Consider the following 18,044-nt stretch of genomic DNA (forward strand, 5'->3'; position numbering starts at 1 on the left):
ATCGTCGGACAATGCAAGTCTACGGGTACGGGAAAAAATTGGACAGCACTTGGTTGGCATCCGAACTTTTTTTTTCCTAATCCAAGAAAAACTGATAAATTAATGAAACTTGGCCATGGAATAATTGGCGCTATATAAATGCATAATAATAATAATAATAACAACTCTAATGACACTCTGCTCAAAATCCGATAATAAACACTGATGAAACTAGGACTTTTTCAGGAACTCAAAAAAACCCCAACAAATGTCTGAATGAAGCCTTTAAGGCCCCTTCACACACAGCAAGGTCACTAGCGAGATCGCTGATTTTGTGATGCCACAGTGATCTCACCAGTGACATCGCTGTGTGTGACACGCATCAGCGACCGCCCCCCCCGCCGGGTATCGCTGATCATGCAGGAGTGTACTGGGCAATTTTTTGATCATTGGTCTCCCACTGGCCAGCGTGTATTGCTGCGTGTGGCAGCAAGAGACCAGCGATCAGCGAGCTCCCAGCGCTGTAAGCAGACGCTGGGAGCTAGTATCCAATGTAACTATCGGGTAACTAAGCGCACGCGTCGCTTAGTTAACCGCTGTTTACCTTGGATACCAGCGTCCTCGCTGGTCCTGATCGCTGGTGAGTCTGCCTGTTTGACAGCTCCCCAGCGATCATGTAGCGATGCACCAGCGATCCTGACCAGGTCGTATCGTTGTCGGGATCGCTGGTGCATCGTTTAGTGTGACGGCACCATAGTAGACTGATGCTTCCTGTTAAGAACAGATCACTTCTCAGAAGGCATCTCATTATCCTCACAGTCAAGAGAACAAAGAAAAGGTAACATTTATAAAGATAACACAGAATCCACCTCCACCCTCTCTGCACAATGACCACCGCACAGTTCACAGACCATGCCCACAAATCGCTACCATAGAAAGCAATGATCTCCTCTAGCTTACAGGTTCATATAGGCTACGGTAAAGCAAATTTCTGAACTGCTGATAAAAACAAGCAAGAAGACTGACCCATAATCATGTACAAAAATAAAAAATATAAATAAATACAATCAGACAATAAAAACACATAAAAAAACTAATATCACAATTTTTTTTTATACATTGCCTTTATTATTAACTATCTGGTGCAGAATTTCCTGGTGACTTGACACTCGGCTCATGCCTCTTAAAAACATATCAGAAAGCAACAGATGCATAACATTTAGGGAGACAGAGTGGAATCTGGACGAAGATCCACTTAAAGATGATCTTTATATCATCCCATTTGCCGGACTGTTATCTGGCCCATACACCTGGCGGCCAGCACTTGTCTGATACATGAATATCAAGATGTCAATCTGCGTCCTCAGATGCTGGCGTCAGTACCTCTATATCTATAAGAAGCTCATTCCCTTTACTAACCTCCTTATGTTGATGGACCTTTTTTTTTTTAACAACCATTCAACGTAATTGAAAAATAAATCGTTTCTGATCCATTTTCAATTTCTTATTCTTTTCAACATCTCTCCTTGCTGCCAATTAACAAAAGTGTCTGATATACATGTCCAGGTGGTGTAAGCTTAAAGAATCAATGACGTCTCTTGTAAGCCGCTGCACATGTGTCCAATGGAAATGATCAAGAGAGTTTTAAACCTTTGGGTGTCAACAATAAGTCTATGTTCACACGTTGCATTTTTGATGCATTTTTTTTTTCCCGCAAGCAAAACCTGCTCTCTTGGCATTAACGAACTTGCTTCAAAAAGTAGATTTTGCTTATTTTTTTTTTTTTTTTTTGCTGCTTTTCAGCTATGGTACATTTGTATCTTGTGTACGCTGATACATTTTATTGCATAAAAAAAAATCAGATTCTACTTCATCAGGTTTCGGCACAAAAAACGCAGCGAAAACTGATACCTGCATTTTTGCAGTGCTTTTTCAGCATTTTTCCACACTCATTACTTTAAGTGGGCGAAAAACGCTGAGAAAATGCTAAAAGAAGTGACATGCTGAATCAAGAGAGTCAAAAGTGCAACTTGAGGTTCCTAAGGCCAGGTTCATATTGCGTTAACGCAGCCCGTTCAATGCATAGCGTTGACGGGCTGCATTAACGGTATAGCATAACACTATCGCGTTATGCTATACTCACTGTGCTAGCGGTGACGGAGGCTGCAGCCCGCGTCCGAGGCTCCGATACTGAATGACGGCACATCGCGAACGCATGCCGCTTTACAGCATGCATCGCGATGCAACCGATAATGGGGGTCAATGGCAGCATTAACGGACTGTGTTATACCGCGTTATGCCCCGGTGTAACGCAGTCCGTCTAACAGACTGCCATAAATGCTAAAAGAAGTGATATGCTGAATCAAGAGAGTCAAAGGAGCTACTTGAAGTTCCTAAGATGCAATACAAGCAAGTCTACAACAGGTTCCAACCTCTATCGTGAACCATTTAGAATACTGGGGTACTTCTTTGGCAAAAAAAAGGTCTTGTGAAATGCGCCTGTATCAGAACTGAAGTAGAATTGTTACTTCTGCATAACCTTTGGCTACACCCCTGAGAAAAGCATGCTCCCCCCCTGAGGAAGTCAGACTAATTTTGGATTATATTGTTATACATTTTATGTATCATAAACCAAAATGTAAAAAAATTTAGACGGTTGTCCAGAGAGTGTTAGTAAATTAAGCTTGATCATTTTTCATAATTAGAACACAACACTGCAACATTGTCTACATAAGATATGTAGTATTTAATAATGATAGTCAGGAGTTAGAAATTTGTATCGCTTTAGATTTACATTATACCTGGATTTTAGCTACTCGAGTCAACATAAATTTAGATTTTTATGACTTGAGCTACACCTAGGAAGCTGTAAAAGGCAACCACAATCTTAATTCAGAAGACCTTTTATGGTTGGTATTTATGCATATATAAATACCTGTGGGGGAAAAAAAAATCACTGCTTATTATTTCGCTCAGAAGGATTGTATAGAACCATTCTGAAATAAAAATTCAACTTTAATAAAACTTTCTATGAAGAGTATAAAATCTGTAACACTGTCCTCTACACACAAGAATAATCATTTTGTTTCTATAGCACCAACAGATTCCGCAGCACTTATATTCTTGTACATAGGGGCAGTATTATAGTGGTTATATTCTTGTACATAGGGAGCAGTATTATAGTAGTTATATTCTTGTACATAGGGGCAGTATTATAGTAGTTATATTCTTGTACATAGGGGCAGTATTATAGTAGTTCTATTCTTGTATATAGGGGCAGTATTATATAGTTATATTCTTGTACATAGGAGCAGTATAGTAGTTATATTCTTGTACATAGGGGCAGTATTATAATAGTTATATTCTTGTACATAGGGGCAGTATTATAGTAGTTATATTCTTGTATATAGGGGCAGTATTATATAGTTATATTCTTGTACATAGGGGGCAGTAATTTAGTAGTTATATTCTTGTATGTCCCCTGAGGAAGGAAGATCATTTCCGAAACGTACGTCGGGGTCAGCTGAGCTTGGGATCCAGTGTCTCTCCCCTTTCCCCTCCTGGTATGTTTACCTTACTTTTGTGTCTTTGTAATTTCACCCCTGATTATATGGCTGTCCAGCTGGGGATTTTACCCCTTATTGCTTTTCACTGGTCTGCCTGTTATATATCGGGTGTGTATAATTGAATCTTTACCACCAGGTGTTTACTTATGATAAGGGTCAGAGTGAGGTTTTTGACACTGTATACCCCTTTGCTCTGCTTCTGCTTGTGTCACCCTTTATTTGTCATTGTTTGTGCTTTTCTACCTGTGTTATCTAATAAAGATTTGTGATTTTATCATACTTTGGACATCTATGCACTGATTTCCTCTTGTTGTTTCTTATTGATTACAGTGTGTCCTACACTGATTTTCCATGGGCTGATTGTGTTGGTTTCATCTGCACCCACATGCAATATATGATGTTATACTGTTTCAGCCTTGTGGTCTGTCATTTTTATTTATCATTAGTTATATTCTTGTACATAGGGGGCAGTATTATAGTAGTTATATTCTTGTACATAGGAGCAGTATTATAGTAGTTATATTCTTGTACATAGGGGCAGTATTATAGTAGTTATATTCTTGTTCATAGGGGGCAGTATTATAGTAGTTATATTCTTGTACATAGGGGCAGTATTATAGTAGTTATATTCTTGTACATAGGGGCAGTATTATAGTAGTTATATTCTTTTACATAGGAGCAGTATTATAATAGTTTTTTTCTTGTACATAGGAGCAGTATTATAGTAGTTATATTCTTGTACATAGGGGCAGTATTATAGTGGTTATATTCTTGTACATAGGGGCAGTATTATAGTAGTTATATTCTTGTACATAGGAGCAGTATTATAGTAGTTATATTCTTGTACATAGGAGCAGTATTATAGTAGTTATATTCTTGTACATAGGGGCAGTATTATAGTAGTTATATTCTTTTACATAGGAGCAGTATTATAGTAGTTTTTTTCTTGTACATAGGAGCAGTATTATAGTAGTTATATTCTTGTACATAGGGGCAGTATTATAGTGGTTATATTCTTGTACATAGGGGCAGTATTATAGTAGTTATATTCTTGTACATAGGAGCAGTATTATAGTAGTTATATTCTTGTACATAGGAGCAGTATTATAGTAGTTATATTCTTGTACATAGGAGCAGTATTATAGTAGTTTTTTTCTTGTACATAGGAGCAGTATTATAGTAGTTATATTCTTGTACATAGGGGGCAGTATTATAGTAGTTATATTCTTGTACATAGGGGCAGTATTATTGTAGTTATATTCTTGTACATAGGGGGCAGTATTATAGTAGTTATATTCTTGTACATAGAGGCAGTATTATAGTAGTTATATTCTTGTACATAGGGGCAGTATTATAGTAGTTATATTCTTGTACATAGGAGCAGTATTATAGTAGTTATATTCTTGTACATAGGAGCAGTATTATAGTAGTTATATTCTTGTACATAGGGGGCAGTATTATAGTAGTTATATTCTTGTACATAGGGGGCAGTATTATAGTAGTTATATTCTTGTACATAGGGGGCAGTATTATAGTAGTTACATTCCTCTACATAGGAGCAGTATTATAGTAGTTATATTCTTGTACATAGGAGCAGTATTATAGTAGTTATATTCTTGTACATAGGGGGCAGTATTATAGTAGTTATATTCTTGTACATAGGGGCAGTATTATAGTAGTTATATTCTTGTACATAGGAGCAGTATTATAGTAGTTATATTCTTGTACATAGGGGGCAGTATTATAGTAGTTATATTCTTGTACATAGGAGCAGTATTATAGTAGTTATATTCTTGTACATAGGAGCAGTATTATAGTAGTTATATTCTTGTACATAGGAGCAGTATTATAGTAGTTTGACAATAAGTGGCTTCATCCAACCATGAGTGGTGAAAAAGTTTTGGTGCTATCATTCATATTCTCTGAAAAAAGGCCAAGAAAGTAACAATTCTGCTGGGGTATGTAAACTTTTGAGCATAACTGTAAATGTATCACTCGTTAGAATCTCAGGTAAGTCACTTGTTGACGTTCTGGATTTTGCTCCGGTTTTGAAGTTAATCTTCCTCATTGCCTGGTAACATCGCACTCATTCCATTGTGTAAACCTCCGCTGACAAATTTCCGGTCTGCTATGATTTTGCTGTGTTAGTGCATCTGCCTGGAGAAGGCAGAATTAGAATGTAAGCTCCACTGGAGCAGGATCCTATTCCCAGTACAAAGCCGCGTGTCAGTAATTTATGAATAAAACATGACAAGAGTCTGCAAGCTGCATCTATGGAACTGTTTTACCATGTAGATGACTATAGAAGGGCATAACTAATGAATCAGAAGTATTCCTCCCCTGCAGGTACGGGCTATATATCCACTAGTGCCCTCAAAAAGCATTCATCCCTTTAGGTCTCAGTATGACTGTATTATGATGCCAATTAGTGTTTCATCAAATCCCTAAATATTCAATATGGGCAGATTCGCTAAATTCGGGGGGAAAATTAGATTTGTCAAATTTGAAAAATTTGAAAAATTTTATTTGTCAAATTGGTCATGAACGGGGTAAAAGAAACCATATAGTTAGCTTTCCTTGACCTTTATGGTGGTGTGGAGCATAACGAATGATGGAAGAAGAAGATAGAAAGAAAAAAGAGTAGTCTTTCTGAGGATCTGTGTGTGGTGGGAGGGGACTGGAGAGGGCCAAGGACATTTTTTATACCCCTTCCCTGCCTTATTTAAAGGCAGGTGCAGACAAACATTTTCTCTGTGAGCGAAATCCAACAAAACATCGGATCAGACTCTGACCTACGTTATTCTATGGGGCCGTGCACATGTCACAGACTGTCCAAGAAAAAAAATTGCTGCATACTCAAGTTTAAGGCGATATTCAGATCACCCTTGGCCATGCAAGTCAGTGGAAAACATTGGACTGCTCTTGGATGACATCTGAGTGTAGTTTGATTTCCGCTCACTGACAGAATAGAGAAGTTGGAGGTTTTTTCCTCAACTTCCCTTCATGTGACAGTATCAGATCACGCTAAGATAACACTCTGATCCAACTCTGCTCAAAGTTTGATCCCCCTGAAGAAATAGGGGAGACACAAAAGGTGGAAGGTAACAATTGCTTTCAATGTACGGTCCAGCCATCAATGTAATAAATAGGGTATTCATGTCATGCTGCATGAACCATTAACCAAGCAGTATGTGTAAAAGTACAGACACAGAGGGCTATTAAATGCATAAAGCATGTGAGAAAAAGATACAAGGATTCTAGTTCTGAAAAAAATTATGAATGGGCAACATAGTTAGATAAATATGTTGAGGCGATAGGCCAGTCTGAAGAAATGCATTATTAGGGCACACTTAAAATTGTGGGAATTGGAGATTAATCAAAATAACCTGGGTAGTACATTCCAAAAAAACTGTGCAGCATGTGAGAAGTCTTAGAGGCGGGAGTGGGAGGTTCTGATTATTGAGGAGGTCATTAGCAGAGTGGAGGGCAGGAAAGGGTGGTAGACTGAGAGGAGATGTAGGGTGGTGCTGAGCCATGGAGTGCTTTGTGGGTGAGGGTAATAAGTTTATCCTGGATTCTGGAGTGGATGGGTAGCCAGTGTAATGACTGGCACAAGGTAGAGGCATCGGTGTAATGGTTGGTGAGGAATATGATCCTGGCTGCAGAATTCAGGACGAATTGGAGAGGGGAGAGTTTAGTAAGAGGGAGACCGATTAGTTGAGAGCTACAATAGTCCAGACAAGAATGAATAAGGCTACTTTCACACATCAGGTTTTTCCGACAAGCAGGATCCGGCTATTTGTTAAAAAAACTGGATCCGGCGAAAGCTGCCGCTGGATCCAGTTTTCTCTCATTGAATTGTATTAGCGCCGGATCGTGCAGCATGGCCTTCCATTTCTTCCGGTTTTTGCCGGATCCGGCTAAATGTTTAATTCCGGTATCTGGAAAAAACGTCTCTAGTAACTTTTTTGTCTGCGGCGAAAAACCAGACAGCGCCGATCTGGCGCTTTCAGTTTTTTGCTATAATGGAAGCCTACGGGCGCCGGAATACGCCGGATCCGGAAAAAGATGGATCCGGCCACCGGATCTGTTTTTTTAAGTCTGTGCTTGCTCAGATCCAATTGTCCAGCCCCCAGGAAACAGATATAAACCTGCTAGACAGATCCGGCGGAAAAACGTATCCGTTTCTTCAGTTCTCCAAAATTTATGCCGGATCCGGTTTTTCTAAAAATAGCTGGATCCTGCCTGTCGGAAAAAATCTGATTTGTGAAAGTAGCCTAAGAGAAAGAGTAAGAGTTTTTGCAGAGTCAAAAGTAAGAAAAGGTCAAATTCTAGAAATGTTTTTGAGGAGACTTAGAGGAACTCATATTCTCATTCGTTTCGCAGATCAGTCTCGGCCATTACAATTTTAGGGCTCGTTCACACATCAGTGATTTGTCTCCTACGCAAAAGAACAAAGCGGCCGGGTTTTATCAGCGATTTTGATCAGAGTGGCGTGATAGTTTGTTCAGAGTTTCATCACTTTTTTCGGATTTAAAAAAAAAACAAACTGATGACGGTCTCTCAAGGTTTTCCTACCGTGTGGAAAACAGACAGCACATGGAATAGTATCAGAGTGCTGTCTGATTTTTTTTACAGACCAACAGAATTGCACAGCCAATAGTGGTGTTATCCGAGCACGCTTCAGCGTGTTCGAATACTATGTTCCAGCTGCCGAGGCTTTACGTCTCACAGCTGTTCAACTGCAGCAACATATGGAGGGATCGCCTGTTTGTTAGACAATCCCTGCTTGTGTTGCGCCTGTCGAACAGCCGTGAGACGTGCAGCTGTGGGGACTGGAACGTAGTATTTGTGCACGCGGAAGTCAATCGGAGAGCACAGGAGCAGGCTCAGATAACACGTTATCGGAGCACGCTCATTCATCACTAATAGCCAAGTTTCAAATAAAAAATCACACATGTCTTCTCTTCGTTATTTTGGGCGGACCATTCAATCCACAAAATATACTGGCCACACAGGTGACACATAAGGAAAAAAAGCTTGTCATAGATGTAAAAATTGATACAGATGTGCGAGTGTAGACTGTCTAATCTTTAGAACTGTTTTCTAGAAGCTGGACCAATATAATAATATACTTAAAATAGCAAAATAAGTATTTTTAAAGAATTTCTATTTCACAAGACGACATTTATAAATGTAAGTCCTGGGTGACAATCACAGGTGAGAATGGCATCGGAACGGCATACATGTCTTTTCACATTCTGCCTTTTCTATGTATTCAAATCTTTTATTTCAGGCATATACTGATCAGCACAAGTATAATGTCTGACCGGGAACTGAAAAGCAATATGTTTCAATTAAGCGGAGATTGGCTGGGCATGGAATGGACGCCCTCTTTGATTTCAGTCATTAATTGCCTTATTCCACGTCTCACTAACTTTGCGCCTTCTTGGCATGAATTCTAAATAGTTAGTTTATATTATTTAAAAAACAAAACAAGGATACTTCTGAAAGAGTAAGAGTGGGGTGGTGGGTGGGGCTTAGTAAAATTTTATCAAACTGTAGGTCACCTAAGCCTCCATTATTCTTCAACACACAGACATTGTCTATATTTATCACTATTTATACTTAAGAAAGTAATCTTACCATTTCCATATCACTGTCTACAGTGAAGGAAAAAAATTATTTGATCCCGTGCTGATTTTGTACGTTTGCCCACTGACAAAGACATGAACAGTCTATTATTTTAAAAGTAGGATAATTTTAACATTAAGAGATAGAATATCAAAAATAAAATCCAGAAAAATCACATTGTATAAATTATATAAATGTATTTGCATTTTGCAGTGAGAAATAAGTATTTGATCCCTCTGGCAAACAAGACTTAATACTTGCTGGTAAAACCCTTGTTGGCAAGCACAGCAGCCAGACGCTTTTTGTAGTTGATGATGAGGTTTGCGCACATGTCAGGAGGAATTTTGCTCCACTCGTCTTTGCAGATCGTCTTTAAATCATTAAGATTTTGAGGCTGTCACTTGGCAACTCGGAGCTTCAACTCTCTCCATAAGTTTTCTATGGGATTAATGTCTGGACACTGGCTAGGCCACTCCATGACCTTAATGTGCTTCTTTTTGAGCCACTCCTTTGTTGCCTTGACTGTATGTTTTGGGTCATTGTCTTGCTGGAAGTTCCAGCCATGACCCTTTTTTAGTGTTCTGGCAGAAGGAAGGAGGTTGTCATTCTGGATTTTATGGTACATGGCCCCATCCATTTTCCCAATGATGCAGTGAAGTAGTCCTGTCCCTTAGCAGAGAAACACCCCCAAAATATAATGTTTCCACCTCCATTGCTTGACAGTGGGGATGGTGTTCTTTGGGTCATAGGCAGCATTTCTCTTCCTCCAAACACAGCAAATTGAGTTAATGCCACGGACCTCAATTTTTGTCTCATCTGACCACAGCACCTTCTCCCAATCACTCACAGAATCATCCAGGTGTTCATTGGTAAGCTTCAGACGGGCCAGTACATGTGCCTTCTTAAGCAGGGGGACCTTACAGGCACTGCAGGATTGTAAACCTTTACAGTGTAATGTGTTACCAAAATATCAGGATCCTGTCAGCGCCGGCAGACTGCCGCGGCTGAGCATGGTCACTCACCCAGACTACGGGAGGGCCTGGGGTCCGAAACTGCAGGGAAAGTTATGAGCACAGGACCTGCGATACTAAAGGTAGCATAGAGTACCAGGACCTACTATCATGTGACCACAGGGGGTGTGGCTTAGCGTCCTGCTGCAGTAGATGACTGTAGGATTCTATTACAGGAATCCTGGAGTGAAGATTAGGGGAACTCAGGTCAGACAAGCGGGGGGTCATACACAGAGAGAGCAACGTGGTACCAGAGGAGCAAGCAGAGAATAGTCAGAATGTAAGCAATGAGTCATACACAGAGATAGCAATGCAGTACAAAAGGAACAGGCAGAACTCATAACAGGGACAGAACCAGGTCAAAACCAAACAAGCATAAAGTATCACAGTCATAAAGCACACCAGGGTCACAAACACTCGGCCAAGGATCTGAGTATAAGCGACGAGGAATGAGTCCACAATGAGGCTATAAAAAGCCTCCCAGAATCTCAGAGTGAGGCCATCCAGATTAACCTCTGAACTACCTAATCCCATGAATTAAGCAGATCATGACACCATGGTGTTCTTGGTGACTGTGGTTCCAGCTGCCTTGAGATCATTAACAAATTCCCCCTGTGTAGTTTTCGACTGATCTCTCACCTTCCTCATGATCAAGGAAACCCCACGAGGTGAGATTTTGCATGGTGCCCCAGATTGATGTTGATTGACAATCATTTTGTATTTCTTCCATTTTCTTACTATTGCACCAACAGTTTTCTCCTTCTCACCCAGAGTCTTACTAATGGTTTTGTAGCCCATTCCAGCTTTGTACAGGTTTATGATCTTGGCCCTGACATCCTTAGAAAGCTCTTTGGTCTTCCCCATGTTGTAGAGGTTAGAGTCTGACTGATTAATTGAGTCTGTGGACCGGAGTCTCTTAGAAAGGTGACTATGTAAGACAGCTGTCTTTAATGCAGGTAGCGAGTTGATTAGGAGCGTCTAACTGGTCTGTAGGAGCCAGAACTCTTGATGGTTGGTGGGGATCAAATACTTATTTCTCATTGCAAAATGCAAATAAATTTATATAATTTATACAAGGTGATTTTCTAGATTTTATTTTTGATATTCTATCTCTCAATGTTAAAATTAACCTGCCCTTAAAATTATAGACTGTTCATGTCTTTGTCAGTGGGAAAACTTACAAAATCAGGAAGGGATCAAATAATTATCTCCTTCACTGTATATTATATTAATACATAAATCTTTCAGGTTTCAGACTGGATACTAAGCCTAATACTAGACTCACACTTTCTGTTATGTATAAATGACTTTTCAGCAGTCTCATTATCATTACATACAGTATTACTGTACAATAGCAAGTAACACCTCTATAAACGGGGGATAACACAGGATCCACCATTCACAATAGGTTATGTCGCAGCTCACCTCCTCCTCCTGTACAATGACTGATAACACCTCTATATACAGTAGATAACACAGGATCCACCATTCACTATAGGTAATGTCACAGCTCACCTCCTCCTCCTCTATAATAACTGATAACACTTGTATATACAGTAGATAACACATGATCCACCATTCACAATGGATGATGTTAAAACTCACCTCCTCATTCTTATATTGTCTGATAACACCTCTATATACAGTAGATAACACGTGATCCACCATTCACAATAGGTGATATCACAGCTCACCTCCTTCTCCTGTACAATGACGGATAACACTTGTATATACAGTATGTAACATATGATCCGCCATTCGCAATAGATGATGTCACAGCTCACCTCCTCCTCCTTCTGTACAATGACTGATCATACATTTTCTGATGATACATTCCCTTTAAGGTTACGTGACGTTATTAAATAATACATTAATTATTACTAATTTTTCACAAAATTAATTAATTAACTCAAAAGGGAACGACTTGCCATTATTCTACTTTATGCTCACAACCATTCCTATTTTTGGTCAAGAAAGAAAGAGAAGAGAACAAATTGGAGACATTTCTGACCCAACACGGCTTTTCCGAAATGACATGAAGCGCACCTGTTTTGCATCCTCTCTCATCACTGCCGTCCCCGCAGTCATCGTACTGGTCACACTGCAGGTCGGACGCTATGCACTTTTTGTTATTGCAGGTAAATTCATCTTTCTTGCACGGTTTCACTTTCTGTCTTGTTCCTACCAACATTTTACATAAACAAAATAAATCACCATTAGCGTCCGACCCTCATTAAAATGCAGCCGGCACCTAGAGCCACTGACCAAGAAGCAGAGAGGTTCCTCATGCGTCTCCAATATAATTGTTTCAGCACCTAATTTATAGCGCACGTAAACTTTCAATTAAGACTTCAATTAAGGTCAATTATGTTTTTTTTTTTTTTTACTGAAGGTTCCTCTCAAATTACATTAATTTAGTCCCTGAGCCGCATAGAGTAAACTCCACGTACCACAGTGAGCCTCATCGGAGTTATCTCCGCACTCATCCAGTTCGTTACAAAGCTGCTCCGTCCTCAGGCACACGCGGTTATTATGGCACCGAAACGGCCTCGTCGATGGGCATGGAAATTTGGCTTAAAAACAAAAAATGTCACAAAAAACAATGTTATAAAAAACTTTCAGCTTCAAAATATTGGACAACCTAATATCAGAGAATTAGGCCAATAAGGAGATATTCCTATTTAATAGTCAATACCTTGTTGATAGCTGAGAGGTCCCACACCGATACCAAAGACAGGGAAATAAATGCCCCATGGGTATGAAGCGGTGGCCACACTGTCGATTGGATTGCCTTGAGTCATGATGTCCAAGACAGTTTTTTTCATTTTTGCCTCCTTGCATTTCATGAGCCATAACTTTCTTATTTTTTGAGGCTTTGTACTGTAGCTATTTTTCGTCTTGTTTTTTGCATTTCTTTTTTTTAGCTAGTATTTTGGGGGGTAAATAAAGTAGCGATTCATTTACATGAATTTTTACGAATTGTGTAGTATAAGGAAATGATTAAAATTCCAAATTCCACTAATGTGTTTTTAAATCTTCATTTTTTATGGCGTTAATTTCTAAAATTAATAGAGGTCACTAATTTGTTTTAACAAAGTTAAACTAGAATTCTGAAAATCACTGATTATTCCCTATTCATCGGATAGGAGATTATTACTTGCTGATTGCTGGGGGTCTGACCACTAGAATCCCCTATGTTCCAGAGAACGGGGCTACAGAAACCCAAGAGTGGGATTCTATAGAGCGTCATCTTGAATGGTATGGAGAGGAACATGCTCATACTCTGGTCCAACCATTGTCAACAAGACAACCGGAAAAAAACGAGTAGTGCGCTAATTCTGCACCACCGCTCCATTTGAGACAAGTCTCAGTTCTCAGGTTCTAAAGTTTCATTGTTGGGTGAGATGTGGGTCCCATCAGTGAGAACCCCAGCGATCAGCAAGTTACCCCCTGTCATATCATTAAGGATAACTTGTGATTTGGGGAAAATACGATTAGAATAAAAGTGGGGAATCTCGGCCATCTTTTCTTTAAACTCTATTCCTCCCAGAGATGTATAAAAAATAGGTAACTGCCGGTTGGCCTTGACTTTGCCAATATGGTTAGTATCTACAGAGTCTTACTTCATCAGCATTGACTGAACGTGTATTAAGATGCAATCACACAACCGCAGTTCACAGTCTGCCAGAAATTATCGCCGGTTTCCTGCTGGCTTACGAAAGTAAATAACTTACCACACATTTCGGGCACCTCATCGGAGTTATCTCCGCAGTCATCTTCCCCATCACACAGCCATATACGCAGCTTACACAGGGTGTTATTGCACAGGAACTCATCTGCTCTGCATATATTTTCCCCTGAAAAAGAGATGGCATTGATGAATTCCAGCATACATATGGCATAATGAGACATGGTTGCACAATCCAATGATCGTGCTCTACTAGAGAAGAAATGTATAAATCATATGTAGAAGGTCTATTGTTACAAATCATCATAATTAGCTTTATGATACATGGACATAATTAGGTTGCTTGTAGATGCGGTTGCTATTTTGGGACACTTGGCATAAATGGCTGTCCCATCTGTGCAACTAAAAGGCCAGGATCAGACATAGGTATTACGAATGCATTTATGTACCTGTACTATGGATGCAAATCTTGGCCAGACCCAAAAGCTTCTCAGAAATCTATTAAACTGACAACTGTCCTGAATCTGGGAATCATGGACTGTCTCTATTTTTCAAAAACAGTTCTAACAAATTTATGGTGTCCCGAGCACACAAAAGGGGGCTGGTCTAGGGTGGAAGTAAAACGACCCTAAGTTGACAACAACAATGTTCGATAACCTCCTTGGAGGACAGTTACGTTACACTTCTCCGTCATTTGTATGATGTCAGTGAATTGCTCACATCAACTAGATTAAAGAATGTCCAGACCAGTGTCAGTACCTAGAACAAGAGCTCTAAAAGGGGTTCTCTAGGATTAGAAAAGAAGTATGCCATAAATATGAATAAATAATTCAGACTTGCTCGAATTTGGCCAGGGTATTTGATTCTCATCGAATTGCTGGTAAGTGACATTTATTATGCCCTGAAGTATTTCCAGACATCCGAGCATGACAAACAGAAGTGAAGGGTTTAACTTATTATTATTATTATTATTATTATTATTAACATCTTATACTCACATCTGCCCTCACCCAATACCCATGAATTAGTTAAGGAGAACACTTGTGGCAATCTAAGGCACTGAAAATAATCTCTGCAATACTACGGAACTCCAGAAAACAAGACCTATTAGGGGTTCTTGAGGTTCTAGAGTTGAGAAACACAGATATGGAATATCAAGGCCTTCATTGATCAAAAGTGCCAGAAAGACAACCTGTTTTTGTTGTCCTTAGCAACCATTTCGAACTCAAATTTTATTTTTTCAAACCGTTCTGCTAACATAAGTTTGCCATGGGCAACAAAAACTATTTTTCTTTTAGACAACTTTGATAAAACTGCTTCATTTATTGACTTTAATCCCAAGGGACATGGATATCTAAGCAACTATTGTATTTCTGGGTATTTGAAGCCATTTTCACTTGTTGTAAAATGTACCCGGTTGGTAATAATGGTTTCTGCGTGCAGAAACAAAGTGATTTTTACAGTTGTCATTGTTGTCTAGAACATTTTTCTGTTCATATGGGATTGATATTTGGGATTTGTTAATAAAGTGCAAACTATAATATATTTTACTTGATTCCAGTGAGTTCTGTACTTCAACCCCTCGCTCTCCTCCGCCTGCCTCACATCTCCCTCTTCAAGCTATGAAAACACCTAGAAGATCGCTCTCAGGATCAGATCGGTTCTTACATGACGCTTCCCTCAATTCAGAGTTTTCACGGCTCTTTTTAGTTTTGTAAAGGTGTAAGGGTCGGCCAGGACTTTAGTCGTGGCCAGGGACGCTAAAGCATCGGCGTCCAGTCCTTCCCTCACAGAAAAGTAAAGTCCACTATTCAGCGTACCTGTGTCTCCAGGTTCAGGTCCCTCTGGGCACTTTCCCAAGTGGCGATAGCCCCTCTTCGAGGCGACTCCAAATAACTGACACACAGTCCATGGTAACTTGAACGGTTTCTTTACTGACAACTTCACACAATATATCCACAGTTGGCACATAATTTCTAACACTTCTGTCTTGACATGCTTCCTCAGCTTTCCCTACTTTGCTGATACTTCCACACGGCACGTACCCGGACCGGACAGTCTTAGACTGCCTTCCAGCTTCTTCCTGGACAATTCCTTCTGCCTGTTTCGCCCCAGACTTGAAATCATCAGCCACCTGGTTTAAGTGCCTCTGGAAAATCATCCAACCCATCTGTACTACTCCCAGTGAAGCTACAGCATCCTTCTGTTCCTCAGCCCATCCGACTCCAGCCCTAAGAGCCGCCGCCCAAGCAATGAGTCGCCACATATTAGCTGCTGTTCTGGCTCACTGTACCAACGTTCAATAGCTGTGGATTACTGGGACTTTCGCCTATTAACATTACGTGGCTGCTGAGCCGTCCTGGGCCTATACACCAGGTGGACACTTCGGGCACCCTGGTCCCGTCTAAACTAACTTCTTTCTAACCTAGCCTTAGCTCCCGGCAGCCCCTCCTACACTTAACCCTATCTTACTAAGAACCCTATGTACTACAGTTCCCCCCTCTAGTGTGCAAAGGGTGCACTACACTTTCCCTATCTAAGATATAACATTATACATCGGAGCACAACATATTTACAGAAAACACATATAAAAGTGTGGCAATACCATTGATTTGGGTGATAATACATGGCAACATGTAACAGTACGACCAAATTATTATACATAAGGACTAAGGGGTAGAGTAAGGAAATAGCATTATTCCACCCCATTACAAAGGTTTACTGCTTCACCTCTTGGCAAAAGTAGAACATTATGTGCACCCCGATAGTCACAGTCTATCTAAAATTAACTTACAGTGTCAATATTTCCATTGTTAGAGAGAAGTGGCCATACTTTCATGGTCTCTGTCTGTTACGTATATGTATACATGTATATATTGGCAGCAGGAAGATTGGACACTAAGAACAAGTGAGTTTCCATGTATAGCAGTCACACAATCAGGATCTGGGTGCTCACCACAAATCAGCCCATCCATTGCAAGAAGTGAAAAGAAGGTGGCACTCACCAGCCCATCAAATCCAAAGTTTTAGGAAATTAATTAATTATTCACTTTAAACTGGTAACAGATCCCAGGACCCATTGAAGTGCAGACAGGTGCAAAACAGACGTTGTCTGTTCTATGTACCACTATTCTCCCTGTTACTAGTTTTAATGTGAGTTTTGAATAAAACTTGGATTTCAAATGATTGATGAGTGCCACCTTCTTTTTTACTTGTTGCAATATCTATCTATTTATCACTCTTTATAAATATATATATATATATATATATATATATATATATATATAGACATACACTCACTGGCCACTTTATTAGGTACACCATGCTAGTAAGGGGTTGGACCCCCTTTTGCCTTCAGAACTGCCTCAATTCTTCGTGGCAGAGATTCAACAAGGTGCTGGAAGCATTCTTCAGAGATTTTGGACCATATTGACATGATGGCATCACACAGTTGGCGCAGATTTGTCGGCTGCACATCCCTGATGCGAATCTCCCGTTCCACCACATCCCAAAGATGCTCTATTGGATTGAGATCTGGTGACTGAGGAGGCCATTTGAGTACAGTAAACTCATTGTCATGTTCAAGAAACCAATCTGAGATGATTCGAGCTTTAGGACATGGCGCATTATCCTGCTGAAAGTAGCCATCAGATGTTGGGTACATTGTGGTCATAAAGGGATGGACATGGTCAGCAACAATACTCAGGTAGGCTGTGGCGTTGCAACGATGCTCAATTGGTACCAAGGGGCCCAAAGAGTGCCCAGAAAAAATTCCCCACACCATGACACCACCACCACCAGCCTGAACCGTTGATACAAGGCAGGATGGATCCATGCTTTCATGTTGTTTACGCCAAATTCTGACCCTACCATCTGAATGTCGCAGCAGAAATTGAGACTCATCAGACCAGGCAACGTTTTTCCAATCTTCTACTGTCCAATTTCGATGAGCTTGTGCAAATTGTAGCCTCAGTTTCCTGTTCTTAGCTGAGAGGAGTGGTACCCAGTGTGGTCTTCTGCTGCTGTAGCCCATCTGCCTCAAAGTTCGACGCACTGTGCGTTCAGAGATGCTCTTCTGCCTACCTTGGTTGTAACGGGTGGCAATTTGAGTCACTGTTGCCTTTCTATCAGCTCGAACCAGTCTGCCCATTCTCCTCTGACCTCTGG

General features: G+C 40.1%; 1 protein-coding gene across 1 annotated transcript in view; it reads right to left on the reverse strand.

The window, feature by feature from the left end:
• Nucleotides 1-18,044, reverse strand: part of LRP1B (LDL receptor related protein 1B) — a 1,871,059-nt gene that overhangs the window by 110,722 nt on the left and 1,742,293 nt on the right. Inside the window, exons 72-74 of the mRNA XM_073545568.1 lie at nucleotides 13,924-14,046; nucleotides 12,640-12,762; nucleotides 12,236-12,370 (exon numbers count right to left, since the gene is read on the reverse strand). Of these exons, the coding sequence (XP_073401669.1) occupies nucleotides 12,236-12,370; nucleotides 12,640-12,762; nucleotides 13,924-14,046 (381 nt within the window). The remainder of the gene's footprint in view (nucleotides 1-12,235; nucleotides 12,371-12,639; nucleotides 12,763-13,923; nucleotides 14,047-18,044) is intronic.

This window comes from Dendrobates tinctorius, unplaced genomic scaffold, assembly GCF_039654945.1.
Source record: "Dendrobates tinctorius isolate UK_male_01 unplaced genomic scaffold, ASM3965494v1 ptg000143l, whole genome shotgun sequence".
NCBI lineage: Eukaryota > Metazoa > Chordata > Amphibia > Anura > Dendrobatidae > Dendrobates > Dendrobates tinctorius.